The 14,210-nt window shown below is 35.9% G+C and overlaps 1 protein-coding gene across 1 annotated transcript in view; it reads right to left on the bottom strand.

The window, feature by feature from the left end:
- Positions 1–250: 250 nt before the first annotated feature.
- The window catches only part of commd10 (COMM domain containing 10), an 81,383-nt gene continuing 67,423 nt past the window's right edge, over positions 251–14,210 (bottom strand). Inside the window, exons 6-7 of the mRNA XM_088629917.1 lie at positions 1,502–1,561; positions 251–1,394 (exon numbers count right to left, since the gene is read on the bottom strand). Of these exons, the coding sequence (XP_088486043.1) occupies positions 1,356–1,394; positions 1,502–1,561 (99 nt within the window). The 3' untranslated portion in view covers positions 251–1,355. The remainder of the gene's footprint in view (positions 1,395–1,501; positions 1,562–14,210) is intronic.

Raw genomic sequence — 14,210 nt, forward strand, 5'->3', positions numbered from 1 at the left:
CGTCTTCTTATCTACAAACTACCATCTGTTATGCATAGCGCCTAACAGAATACTTTCTTCATGTTATGACTTCTGAGTTTTTTCATATAAAGTCATGTATAGCCAGGCACAGTAATTATAAGATATAGTCACTGACGTGCACATTATATTCACACTTTCATATTAGTACTTAACACCTCATTGCCATCACCAAGTTCTACATTTAGCATTGAGTAATTTGTAGAAAAAACAAAATTACATGAAAAACAAATAGATTAAAATTATTTTAATGTATACTGCAGTGAGACAAAATATTGCAAGGCGCCTGGTTCCTTAAATAACCACATCAGTCTCAGTAACTTTCCTAACTGATTTTAAATCAAGCACTTATTAAATGTGAACTAGTCTCTGGTTTCAAGTATACATTGCTGCAGTCAGGTCTTGAATTATTAGGAGTCTCTCCTGTCTCAAGATACACAGCACTTCAAACCAAATAACATTTCTCACCTCGACCACATAAGAATGTACCAAGAATTGGTTTACAATGCCAATTAATTACAGATGTAGCAGATTTAAAAACTAAAATATACTGTTACATTTGATTCTGAATTTCTGCTATGGTTCTTCTTATATGGGTGATTAACATACAATTTAGAGAACTATGTACACTAAGCAGTCAAATAATGAAAGAAAAATTAGATGTTTTTACTTTAACACGTTAAGCCTTTGAATACACATGATAAATAATATGTTGAAATGCATTTTGGCTCGATTTAACAAACTGCAAAGAATAGTCTTGGGTATGAACTAATGTCAAGACAAATACTGTACAAATACCATGTGCCTTTCAAAACCTGGCTGGCATCCAGCAAAGCATTACTGAACTTCTTTACAGCTCTTATAGTAATGTACATGGACAAAAAAAATCCATATCAAATGCAGTAGCCTACAGTGAAAGTCTAGGTTTGTGATGTAGTGAAAAATGGCACTGTGCTGGTTAGTTTTCTACAGTTTCGATAAAAAAAATGATTGATTGTACTTTGTTTTTCTTCTTAATTGAATATGAAAAAAGCAATTCATAACATACTGTAGTAAGCATAAAATATAAACAAAAATAATCCAGTAAATAAAACTCATTCAGCTAATTTTAAAAAATGAAACAGCTGTGCCCCTTGAACTAAATGAAATTATGAAAAATAGACTTTAGTTTAAGAAGGAGGGAAACATTCAATCTCTTATTCTGGAAAAAAAAAACTGCTTTGCTTTAATTAGTTTTGAAAAAGGTTAAACTCCATGTGTATATTATTCCAAGTGCACTGTCATCCATTAATAACATCAGACACAGGAATGACGGGAGGAGATCAAATTCAATGGCATCATGTGAGGGAGTCCAGCTGTGCTTGAATGGTCTCTAGCTGTGAGATAAAAAAAATAACAATATATTATATTAAACAATATAGACAGAGAGGTAGATTTAAAAAAATAAAAAATAAATTAAATAAAAATTAAAAACTTCACTAACCTTATTGTAAAATTCAAGAAGTTCCTTGTGGTTGAATTCCAAAAAAACTTTCTGTGTGTTCTGTCAGGAAAGAAAGTGCAGCATTAGCAAAACAGTCCACCAAATGTATTTCAGATTCTCTCTTTATATACACTATATACTAGCATTTTGTGACATTTTCGACTATACAAAAATGGAATGTAAATTCTCATTGGTATAAAAATGCTAAGAAGGTGTTCCTGGAAAGACACATAGGAATTTATAATCAAAATGATGAATGGGAACTTTTCATCCTGTCAGAAACCACTTTAAAATAACTTTCGTCATCCATAGTAGAAGTCAATGTTGCTGTGTTTTCTGTTTTGTATTCTGTATTTTTTCTTCACTTTTGTCAAATGACTGGTACATATGCTTGGTCCATATGCTCTCTAAATGTAAGAGGCAAAACATCAGCATATAAGAACATAACAAGGGTTACAAATGGGGCATTTGATCCTTCTAGCTTGTTTGGTTACTACTAGTTAAGTGATATGAGGATCTCATCCAGTGACTTCTTGAAAGAAGCCAGGGTGTCAGATTCCACAACACGCTGGCTAACTTGTTCTCCCACACTCCTTTGTGCAAAACATCCCGTCTGATCTGCGTTCTAGATGCACTTCTCCATAGTGTCATCTGGTTTTTGTCATTGCTGACTGTGAAGAAGTCAAAGCCTTTGAGGATCTGGAATACTATAATCAAGTCACCTCATAGTCTTCTCTAGTAGCTTAGAGGCATGCCTGGGAATGTATCTGGTCTATTCTCTTTGAAGCAGAAATATATTTTCACATACCCATTATACATTTTAACACAACACCCCTTGACTTCCATTCTTCAATTTTAATCAGGTGGATTCTGCACATTGGTGGTGGTGGAGGGGAGTCCCCATTACCTGTAAAGCGCTTTGAGTGGAGTGTCCAGAAAGGCGCTATATAAGTGTAAACAATTATTAATTATTATTATATCCTAAGATTCTGTTTTCCCTTCTACTGCTTTCTCATTTTGCCTAGAGGGCAAAATAACTGAGCAATTTTAAAAAATACCTTCTAAAATCTAAGTGATTCCTATCTTATGTACACAGTTTATGGTTATACCAAAATGCATGGAAAACACTACACTCATCTAGATGAGAAGTCATCTGCCACGTTTTTGCCTAGTATTGAACTTTGTTTTTGATAAATTTGGAATCACCCAACATTTCCTGGAATGAACAAAGTCTGTCTACTTGGTTTAATAGCTACAGCACCTGCAATGCACAGGGCGAGAGAGGACAAAAAGACGTGCTCCTCTGATGCTCGCACCTGTCAGAGTCTTCTGTCACTTGACACAGTGCCTTACAGGAGAGTTAATGCCAGAGATTAGATGATGTTGACGTCACTCTCGGCCGCTGGCAGGACACAGGAGTCTCTGTTATCCTGAAAGCCGGGAGAAGCCTGGCTGTATAAAGCCCACCTGGCACTCTGCCGTGGTGCCCTGCTGCCTGGGGAATCACACTGACATTTATCTAATGCAGCAGCCCAGGCCTGAAGCAGAGATGCCCAGACTACAGTCTATCAGCACAGTGTATAGTGATCAGCCTTCGCTCCTCCCTTACTGCAACTCAATCAGCAACTGCACGGGCTGGTAAAAACTAATAATACAAAATTATAATAATAATAATAATAATTGCTTACACTTATATAGCGCTTTTCTGGACACTGCACTCAAAGCGCTTTACAGGTAATGGGGACTCGCCACCACCACCACCAGTGTGCAGCATCCACCTGGATGATGCTATCAGTGGGGAGGAGAGCAGAGTAATGAAGCCAGTTCATAGAAAATTAACAGGTTTCTGTTAAGGATACCAAAGATTCAGTCATTGAACATACTTAAGTACTGTGTTTTGTTTCTCATTTAATTTAGCTGCTTCATATGGTATACAGCTCAGGTCAGGGCTGTCTGATCTGGTCCTGGAGGCCTAGAGTGGCTATGAGTTTTCATTCTAACTCAGCTCTTAAACCAGCTGGTCACTGGCTAACTAGATCACCTTCCCTCTATTCGTTAGGTGCTGCTGCTTTAACGAGACGTTATCCAGCATAGCCATAGAAATCTCTTTTTGAGGCAAGTGAATTTCCTTCAGAAACACCTTCCTAATAGAAGGATTAGTTCTTGAAAACAGTAAAAACTGAGTTATGGCTTAATGGCATCCTCTTATGTACTATTATCCCAAAATAAAGGACAACAAATGCTTAAAAAATCTAATAAAACCAATGAAAGAATAGTACTAGCACGTCAAATCAATGTATCTAGTGTTCACAGAATATAATTTTGTAATTTAGCTTAGCGGTCATTTTCACAGTTGTTTTACAAACCAGGTTCATAAACATTTGTAATCCCAAGCACCGACCAAGAAAAATCTACAAATTCCCAATTTCACATCATATTGTAGGTTTAAATTATTTTTAAAATTTGTCATTTTGAGGGTGAAAATATGAACTTGCAGCATTGTGTCAAAAAACATTTTTTAAATAAAGTATGCCTTTTAAGAGCAATGACAGAAATTAACAATGCAAATTGGTTTTAGAATGCTCAATCTCAGTGGGGACCTAGGCAAACCTAATTGCTGTTTAAATTTGTGAGGAATTAGGGTCTTTAATCAGAAATTAGGACCTAAAAGGACACAAATAAAATAGTCCTGAGCATTCCATTCTTAAAATACTTTGCATTAAATAAGGTTCATGCTATTATAATTTGTACCTAACACTACTATAGAAATACAACAGCTTCTAATAGAGATGTAAAGTTAATTCAGCAAAACTGACATATTATATGTTTTGATTAACTAAAATTTACAATAAAGAACTTAAAAATCCAATTTGTCAAGATAAAGACTAGTATTCCAATATGTCAGCAGGAAGGCTTAAAAAGAATGAGAAAAACCTATTATAAACATATGAAAAAATTACACGACAGCACTAACATTTCTGGGGTGAACATAATGGTTTTACTGCAGTCTAACAAAGAATTTAAAGATTAGAGGCAAGGAAAACATAAGTAATGTGATATATATGACTTTCCAATGTATTGTTAAGCACTATGATGTTGTACACTGGTGAATAACAGTGTACATAACCTATGACACAATGTCTTGTAACCTGACACTCTGAACAGCAATCTAGTTTACAGAGAAATTATAGATTAATACCTATATATCAGAAGACATTTTTTTAAACTTTGGGGTTTTTCCTACTTCTTGATGGGAATTCTATGACATATCAAAAAACACTTTGCCTGAATTGTTATTGTGTGGCAATATTTACAGCTTCTTTCATTTAAAAATACTCATCACAACACTGTGGAAATTTGTTTGAAACAACAACCTCATTACTGATTTAAAGCAGCTGGACATTGTGCTATTGTGTCTTGTGTCATTTATGGTAAAAAGAAACCCATATACAGTATAATCTATATAGGAAACAGACACAGTGCATACCTCTTGTTCTATGAATGCGTCATTAAAGAAAATAGTGGATTGTTAGTGAATAAAAGTTTTAGCTAAATGGCAAACAGTGCAAATAATATAGAGGCAGCTATAAAATGAGTTTTCAGATCAGATCTTATGGATGATTAATGGGTGGACTGGCAATTCAATTTTCGTGGTCTGTGACTAAATATTTAATGCTCTGATTGGATTCCTATATAAGGAAAACAGATGTTTGTTTAAACTCTTTCTCTACATCATTACTGCAACTGTACTGAAACTTTTCACTTTACTATCATGCAAAGTATGGACAGTTATAAGCAGTTCAGAAGCTTAAATTATACACTCAGGCAAAACTGTTTTTCCTATTTAAGTGGAAGCTCTGTAGTGTTATTTTGATCTTTTTCAACCAACTTCTTTCATACAAAAAAGGACTTCTGACAGCGTGACTTTTTTTTCTTTATAATAGGATAAATGTTAAAGCTATTGCGAATCGTGAAAGGTAGAAATGATAAAATACCAGCATTAGGCACATGATACTTAGTGATCTCGAAATGTACCATTTCTGATCTCCTTAAAAAGGCAGTTTATGCAGTAATGCTTTAATTCTCAGAAAAAATAGATTTAAACAACGTAATTGAAAATAACTTTATTAATACTACAATGTTTCACCTTTGAAAATAAAGTTAAGATGACAGAACTCTTTCTTGACCCAATCTGATTACGTCAAACAGACCATTAGTTCATTAGCCATTTTCGGTGGAACTATGAACATTATCTTCTGTAAATGTAAATGTACTAAATGATGCAAAATGACGAAGTTCCTAGTTTAAGTACTTTAATGAAGTTAGGACAAAACATTTCTGCAGGATCCACGCACTGTCATTTGTAGGAACTCATACAAAAATGGGGCTATAATCCATTAGGGCACAATAAAAGAAATAATTCTCTATAAAAACAGTCTAGGTCATGTGTGGATAGGTACCAACTTCACAAAACTGCCAGCAGAATTGGCCCTGGATTTCAGTTCAGTTGGCAGTCCGGGCTACAACCGCAGGAGAATATGAATCAGAGAACAACACTCAAGAGAGCTGCCTCTTGTTGGGGATGGTGGAATTTAGATCTATGTGCTCATTTACTAGTGCATGAGAGGCACTAAAAACTGTCACCAGTTCATTTGAAAAGGTTTAAGAAGTGAAAAGGGCATTTTTTTTCTTCAATTCTTCTGCACTAGGTTTCAAAATTAAATTTTTCAGCCAGTGGCAGGGGAAATGATTGAAACCAGAAATAGCACGTATTCCTCAGAAAGCAGTAATTAAATAATATAACGTAGCTGAGCAGCTTAGAACTATAAATGTTAGTGCATAAAATGGCCTCATTTAAAAAAAACATGGGGTACAGTATGTTCCCAATTTAGCTCACAATATAAGCCTCTCTGAAATGCTTCAGGATAATAGAACTCCTGCTCACCAAACCTCATATATTTAACTGTTAGATTTGCTCCTGCCAGAAAACATAATGTAAAACATCTGATTAGCAGATAAACATGAAAAACATTACATGTATATGAAATTATTAGAAACGTGGGATATGATCTCATCACATAATCTCTTTCATATGAAATGAAACACTCTAGGGTAGTTGCAGGTCAGCTAGGCATTTTTATTATTTTTAAATTACTTTTAATTCAAGAGAGAAAAGTAGTGTTGTTAATTTCCATCATAAACATTGCATTGTGCTGATGCAGTGCTTTCTTTGCTAAAAAAACTATACACAATGACTTTACAGACTACCTGACTGTTACAGGTTTTCAGCAATTATACACACATGGTTTAAATTAGGAAAAGGATGTTCTGTAGTTGTGGATCTTGTAAACTGGAAAACAATATATGCATATGTGAAATGCATTCAAAGAAAGGTAATTAATGTTCTCCCATTTTTCTTTGTGAGTAGAAGACAGTTCTGCATAGCTGATTCTCTATTTCAACCAGCATTTGATTAAAAACTCTAAATCTACTTAGCTGTCTCCTTCCTACCTTCCTTCAGTCACTTCTCTCTCCTACCCTGTTCCTTCTTTTCCAGTAGACTTTCTGTACCCCCTGTTCACTCTCTGACTTTCCAAATCCATTCATTCTCCACACTTGCTCCTCAGTAGTGGAATGAACTATGAATAGTAATCAGAATTGCTCTCTCCCTGAACACCCTTTCAGTGCACCAGACTCATGTGTTTAGATGAGTAACCTTAACCCTGAACTCTAGGCCCTCTTTCATAGTCTGCATAGTTGTGCGTCTTTGACTTCTGGACTGGCAGTATGGTTGCTACTTGCTCCTGCTCACCGTAGACATGGAGTGTATATCACTAGGTTGCTTTGAGTTGTAATTTGTGTCTGTCTGAATACTCTTTGGAGCTTACTGTTGAGTTTTGCCTGGTACAACTTCACTGTTGCTTGTACTGGCCTTATTTGACTAGTTTATATACATAATATACAGAACTATTATTTAATATTTCATACAGTGTATTGTATGAGAACATGTAAATTCCACATGCATGTTGTAAATTGACTTGGATAAAGGCGCCTACAAATAATAAGAAAAAGAGGAGAAGGACAAAGACAAAGAAGATGTCTTCAATCTATTTCCTCCTTCGATTAGTGTGATTTCTCACAGAGAAGTGAGATGTGAGAGGAAACCTAGATCTAGAACAGTCACTATTTCATGCCAGCCAAGGCAGAGACTGCTGTAACAACGTGCCTCTCACTAAAGGCTGCCAAAAAGGCCTCTAAAAATTGTAAATAGGCTCACTGGGTGCTTATTAGTTGATTAATGATATGATTGGTTCAGTACTGGAGGGCACACTCTCCTATATGGTTTATTTAGTGGTTAGGGATTAGCGGCCATCATGGGGATGCCAATTTGGAGTTATTTTACTGTTAATCTTTACAAACTCTGCAATAAAGCTCCCTTAATGACTATGGCCATTGTGAGTTTATTTGGTGCATAACCAAGGGTGGGGCCAATCACAATCACATTAATTAGTCACAATAGTTGGAGAATAACCACCAAAATGAATATCTATTTTCCATCTCTCTCTGTTTATTTGTATTGCATCTAGTAGTACATTTCTATACCATCTGCTGCTTATGAGCTATCAAAACAAATACAAAATTATAACAGGGAACATTATGCAATATTATAGCATTAATGTTACGCATACAGTGTTACTCTTGTTCACACTTCTTTTAGTGGTATTTTCAAACACTCAGTTTGTCTTACCAGATGTTTAGCAGAGTGTACCAAATCCCAACCAGTGTTTCTACACAGGCAGTAAAACAGCTGCCCATCAAACTAAGAAATGTGAAGTTGAATGTAAGATTAAAATGCAATCAAATGAAAAGTCCTGAATATGATTTGGCTAGTAAATCTGGTCTCCCCAGTTAATGAGTGTTTTGGCGTTTTCTTTCGTCCCAAGTCAGTTAATGAACTCATGTTCCGTATCTCAACACACAGGGCTCCCTGATGTTATTGCTATAATACACAGACCCCCAGGGTAAAGTCTAATCCAGTCAAGTGTTTATTATTATTTTATTGTCATAAAATTCAGCTCTTGCTTTTGGTTTATCTGTCAGCCAAAGCAAAATACATGACATTATGTAACACAATATACTTTATTTTAAAAAATGTGAGTGCAGTTCTATCATCATAGACCAAAACTGACAAGCACAAGGAAATATGTTGTAAAGATACTTTTATGTGACTGTTAGTTATTAAAAGAGTTCATTGTGGCATAGCACATGATAAATTACTTGCAGATATGACTGTGTTGACAAGTATTTTCTATTTTTTTCAATTATGACATCATAATTCATACTTAATATGACTGTAATGCATTACCCAGTTGTACCAACTGTCCTTATACATAGCTTATGTTATTCAGAAAAGACCACCTGGATGGGAAACAATGGACGTCCATCTTAGGCCTGGTCTATTTAAACATAACAATCAGGCTTTATAAGCATCTCAGCACCATGCCTTTCTTTCTGTCTCAATCTTTTCTCTCTTTATTCACACGTCACTGCCATTCAAGTGTCAAGTTTAAATATCTGTGCCATATTTACCCTGACCCCACCAAGGACCTGCATTCTGCAGCTTGGTGCCTCCGTGCGTAGAGTCTTAGCCAGCTAGCTAATGAAAGAAAGGCCAGGATGGTGACAGAGGAAAACTGTGAGACAAAAGATACAGGCATGTTGGGAGGAAGATTTATTCTTCCCAGCAACACAAAAAACTATCACGTTAACTGGCTATATAGCTGAAACAATCATCAACAAAACACTAGATTGGCTGAATAAAAGCTAAAACAGAGGCAGCGTGGTGATTCAGAAAATAATAAGTGATGGGTGGTCTTGGAAACTAGCTAAAGGGGTTTTAGAATTACGAGTTTTATTTAAATTTAGTCTATTTTGGCTAAAGAGTGCTGAAAATCAACAACTCAATTTCCTGCTTACATAAAAAAAAGATAAGTACAAGGTACAAGTTTAATAATAATACAGGGGGTTTGGAAAATCTAAAATATACATTACTAATAAAAGCAGGATTTTTTAGACATTGGTTAATTGATGTTTAACTTAAAGCATCTCTACTGCAACCCTGTTTTCAAAAATGGAAGTAGGAGGAGAAAAAAGCATCACATGATATCCTATAATAACTGAAAAAAGAAACATCACAGAAGAGAATAATATTTTAAATGCAATTATAGCTTATGACTGGGAAAGGATTATCTTAGACACATAAATAATTTACCAATTATACAAGTAGCTCAAAGCCCTGCCTTGTTTAGCGTTCTCGAGTTTCCATGGTGACCACCCAGTTCAGGATATGCACAGCATTTGCACTTTGTGAGAGTCCAATCCAAAAATTGCATTATAATAATTTGTAAAACAATGTGTCAAGTCTCCTCAACACTTAAGTACTCAATAAAATCCTTGTAACCAATAAACAAATTCTGGTTAACATTAACCAGACTCGAGTGCTTTCATCTTGCAAGATGAGCTGCTGCCAGTCCAGGGAGCCTGGCATGTCAGATTAAATGAATGTCACAGTCCTGCAGTATAATGTTCAGTTTGGTTGCTTTTCCTTGCAGATTAATATGTTAAAAGACATTAGCCAAAGGTAGTTCACTGGCTTAAGACTATAATTAATCTTATAATAACCATATTTTGTACCATAAAAACAGAAAATATACTGATCCTTTCCAGAGCTTTAGAGAGACTGCTTTTTAAAGGCCCTGGGGAAGCTCTGAGAACAGTTTTCCCTGTTCTCCGGATAAAAAACAACACATAAACACTCCATCAAAAAAAACTACTTTAAAATAGCAAACACATCAAGTAAAAGGCAATACCCATCCTAAGGCCTTTTTAGTCATAGTGTAGAACAAGCTCTAGGCAAAAAAAACTGTTAGGATTAAAAATTATTTGAAAACAAATCCTCAGCCAATAAGCCTGTGCCAGAGGCTAATGTGTCAGTTCGTAGGTGGGATGTTGTCTTATTGAAACAACTATAGGCATTTTAATTAACCCACTTAGTGTAGAATTGTAATGTCCAATGATTTTATTACAGAGCAGCTGCCTCTCAAAAAGCCATTGAGAGCTTTAATATCAAATTTGGAACATAAGACCCCCTTAAGAAACATGACAAAGATCCCTAGCCTTCACAATAATGTCCCAACAAAGTCTGAATGAATAGAACAAAATGTCTTTGAAACCAATACATGAAATAAAGTGACATAAACTACTAAATAGATATATTTAAATGTATCAAGAACATGAAGGTGGTTCTCTTCTTTCCTATCTCATATAATGGCCTCATACTCAGACTGCTGATAATGCTGGTTCAAGGGCTTGTTGCAGCAGGTCACGGCATGAAAACCCTATGATTTATTTTCTTTTTCATCTGCATTTGAACAACCACAAATACACACAGGTATCCCATGCGTCTCGTGGAAGCATGCATCTATCACAGCCTCGGTATCTTGGCTGCTTCACCTCATTCAGTCATTCCCCAGATAATAACTGAAATTCAATTAGGGAATATGAGGGTAGGAAAGTAGAGCACAGCATATGATGTCAGCTCGTCTACTGGACTTCAATCCTGCATCAAAGGAAACCTTATATAAATAAACCTTAAAGCCAAGCACAATGTGATCATAGTAGCAAGAACTCTACGACAGTAAAGCCAGCCATCAGAGAAAACCATCACTCTTATTAGTGGCACTACTTTGAGACACATAATCATCAATGGAAAACTGTGTGCCTTAAATAAAACACACTCATAAACAAACCCACTAGGAATCGAATAAACACCATTAATATTGAAGTAAGGATGAACAAAGCATTCTCTGTAATTTAAGCGCAAGCAATCTAATTAAAACAGAAAACAATGAATGTGTACCTTGTAATCTGAGCAAACACCACACCAAAGGGAAGGTTTAGTTTCACACGAACAGCCTCCCCTTTCTCCATCCTTGGCTACAAAAACCCATATCTTCAGTTGTGGCTTCAGCAACATAAAGAAGCCACTCTACTCAGCAGACAACATGCATCCCACACATTTGACTCCTAACCAACACAATCTGTTTTAGTTTATACCAACAAAACACTGAATGTATTTCAAAAAGTTAATGCAAGCCTGAAGCCCTGAAGGAATTTGTCTGGTCACTCTGTCCTCAATTTCAACAAAGAAATACTTTGCGTACACTGCTTTCTATTGTAACATGGAGCGTCCCGGACTGCTTCAATCCTTCACCCCTGGAGGGTATTGTCTCACTGTATTCAATTCACCATTCACGGCAGCATATAGCCATGTGCAACAAAAAGAGACAAAGAACTTAATTGTCATGTCCTATACTGTAAACTCAAAAACACATCAAGAACAGGCAGAACGTGAGAGATCTCACTGTGAGCACGTTCAGCATAGCTTGACAGATTCTGCTGCCCTTCTTCCAGTATGACATTGCAGTAAGTACATTAGGATATGGCATTCAGCAATTCTTACATATGCAAACAGTAAGTCAAGATGCTTGATTAAAAGCCTCATGAAAAATAATGAAGTAACAACTTTTGAGTTCTGTATAGTTTGGGGTAAAATTATATAAAAATGAATAACTGTTTTCTAAAGATTACATAATCTACACATTCCTTAGAAACACTGACTACAGATACTCAGATGAACTACTGCAAGAAAACTTTAGTTTATAATAGATAAAGAAACCACGTACATCACGTCTATCAAAAATAACTACCAAGATTTTTCTTGAATATTTGTTTTCATTATACTTCCACAACACTAGGGGGCGGTGCGGAGGCTATGTGGCAAAAGATCTGCGCCTGTGGCTGGAAGGTTTCCGGTTTGTATCCCGCGGCCGGCAGAGGAATCCTACTGCATTGGGCCCCTGAGCAAGGCCCTTAACCCCAACTGCTCCAGGGGCCCTGTATAAATGGCTGACCCTTCGCTCTGACCCCAAGCTTCCCTCCCTGTCTATGTGTCTCGTGGAGAGCAAGTTGGAGTATTTAAAAAGACAAATTCCTAAGACAAGAAACTGTATATGGCCAATAAAGTGATCTTATCTTCCAGTATCTCTATTAATGAGCAGACAAAAGCCAGAACTGTAACTTTTAATCTAAATGAACATATTCTCATAAAATATTCATGCATACTATCATTTTGTACTGGTGGAACAATGACCATGTTTACATGTAGAAATTATGAAAAATCAGATTGATTTTACCATAAAGTTCTAGCACCTATCAGACATTAAGAGTTTAAATGATGTTATCTCAGAGATAGCAGTGTCCCATCAAAATGCAAATTATCCCATCAATAAATTAAACTGTTGAAGGGGAGATGCTATAGACTCCAGAACAGCAATGCATATCAACTGCTCAGTTAGCAACCACTTTTAGCTGAGGATTTGTGCTACAAAAAGAGTGCAGAAGAGGGGAAAAAACAGACCTAATTTTACCACACAATAGCAATTAATGTAAATGCTATCAGAATTTTTTTAAAAAAACAAATAATGCAATATAACAAAGCAACATACAAGCAGGGACAATTTAATTTGATATAATTTAATTTAATCTGAGAAAGAACCAGAAAGGAAACAGAAAGACCCAATTGAAAAGTATGCTGTTTCTACTCTATGCTTGTGTTGTTTCTGTCTGACTGCTTTTTTGCAGAAAATTTCACAATATGCAGACAAAAATAATGTCAGTAATCAAAAACAGGTTTCCCGATCAAATGTTAAGAATTTCACCTGGCAGTGGAATACACTATACGATTGATTTCTAAAACAGCAGAATTGTTTATTTACTGTTATGACTTCCACATCTAGAGCTACTGTATTTTACAGACACCTCTAGCGTCAATTCCTATGTAGCTCTTCATGCCCTGCAGAAAGGGAGAAAATTAGAAAGTTGTCCCTAAGCAGTGGCAATAACAAATCCAATCAGAATGTTAAGATATATAGTTAAAAGCATAGCATTGAAACCAAGGGATGTTATGTTACAATTATACAAAACACTATCAAGGGCTCATTTAAGAATATTGTGTTCAATTTTGCTCACCACGTTTACAAAAAAGCCACTGCTGCTCTGGAATCAGTCCAGACAAGAGAGATTAGCTACATTTCCAGGCTTAAAGGAACAGGCCTATTCTGACAGGCGAAAAGAAATGAAGCCTTTTAGTTTTGAAAAAAAGAAAACTATGGGGGGACCTGATTAAAGTATTCGAAATCCTCAAAGGGACTGACGAAGTCAAACACATTGGATTACTTCAGAACTGACAATGAAACATTAACCAGAGGATACAAAAGGGAAAGTGTATGTGCCTCTAGATTTGAGATCAGGAAGCCCATATATTTTTTACAGTCAGGGCTGTGGGAGTCTGGACTCGGCCATTTTGAAGATGACATTACATTGTTTCTTTCAAGAGGTGTCTGGGTGAGATCCTCCTATCACTTAGCTACTAAAAACATGTCATTTAAATAATACTTTTCATTCCAGATTTACTTAGGTAAAAGGTGAAAGATTAAAGGCACTGTGAGGTGCTTTCTAATTGCAGACTCAAGGTTTCTACAATTCACAGTCTCCTTTATATCCTGTACATGCAAGACAGATGAGTAAGGAGCAGTTCTGTTATTCCAAATGTGCCATTTTTATTCTGCAAGGAGCAGAAATATGTATG

The sequence above is a fragment of the Lepisosteus platostomus genome, chromosome 4, assembly GCF_059453375.1.
Source record: "Lepisosteus platostomus isolate fLepPlt1 chromosome 4, fLepPlt1.hap1, whole genome shotgun sequence".
Classification (NCBI taxonomy): Eukaryota; Metazoa; Chordata; class Actinopteri; order Semionotiformes; family Lepisosteidae; genus Lepisosteus; species Lepisosteus platostomus.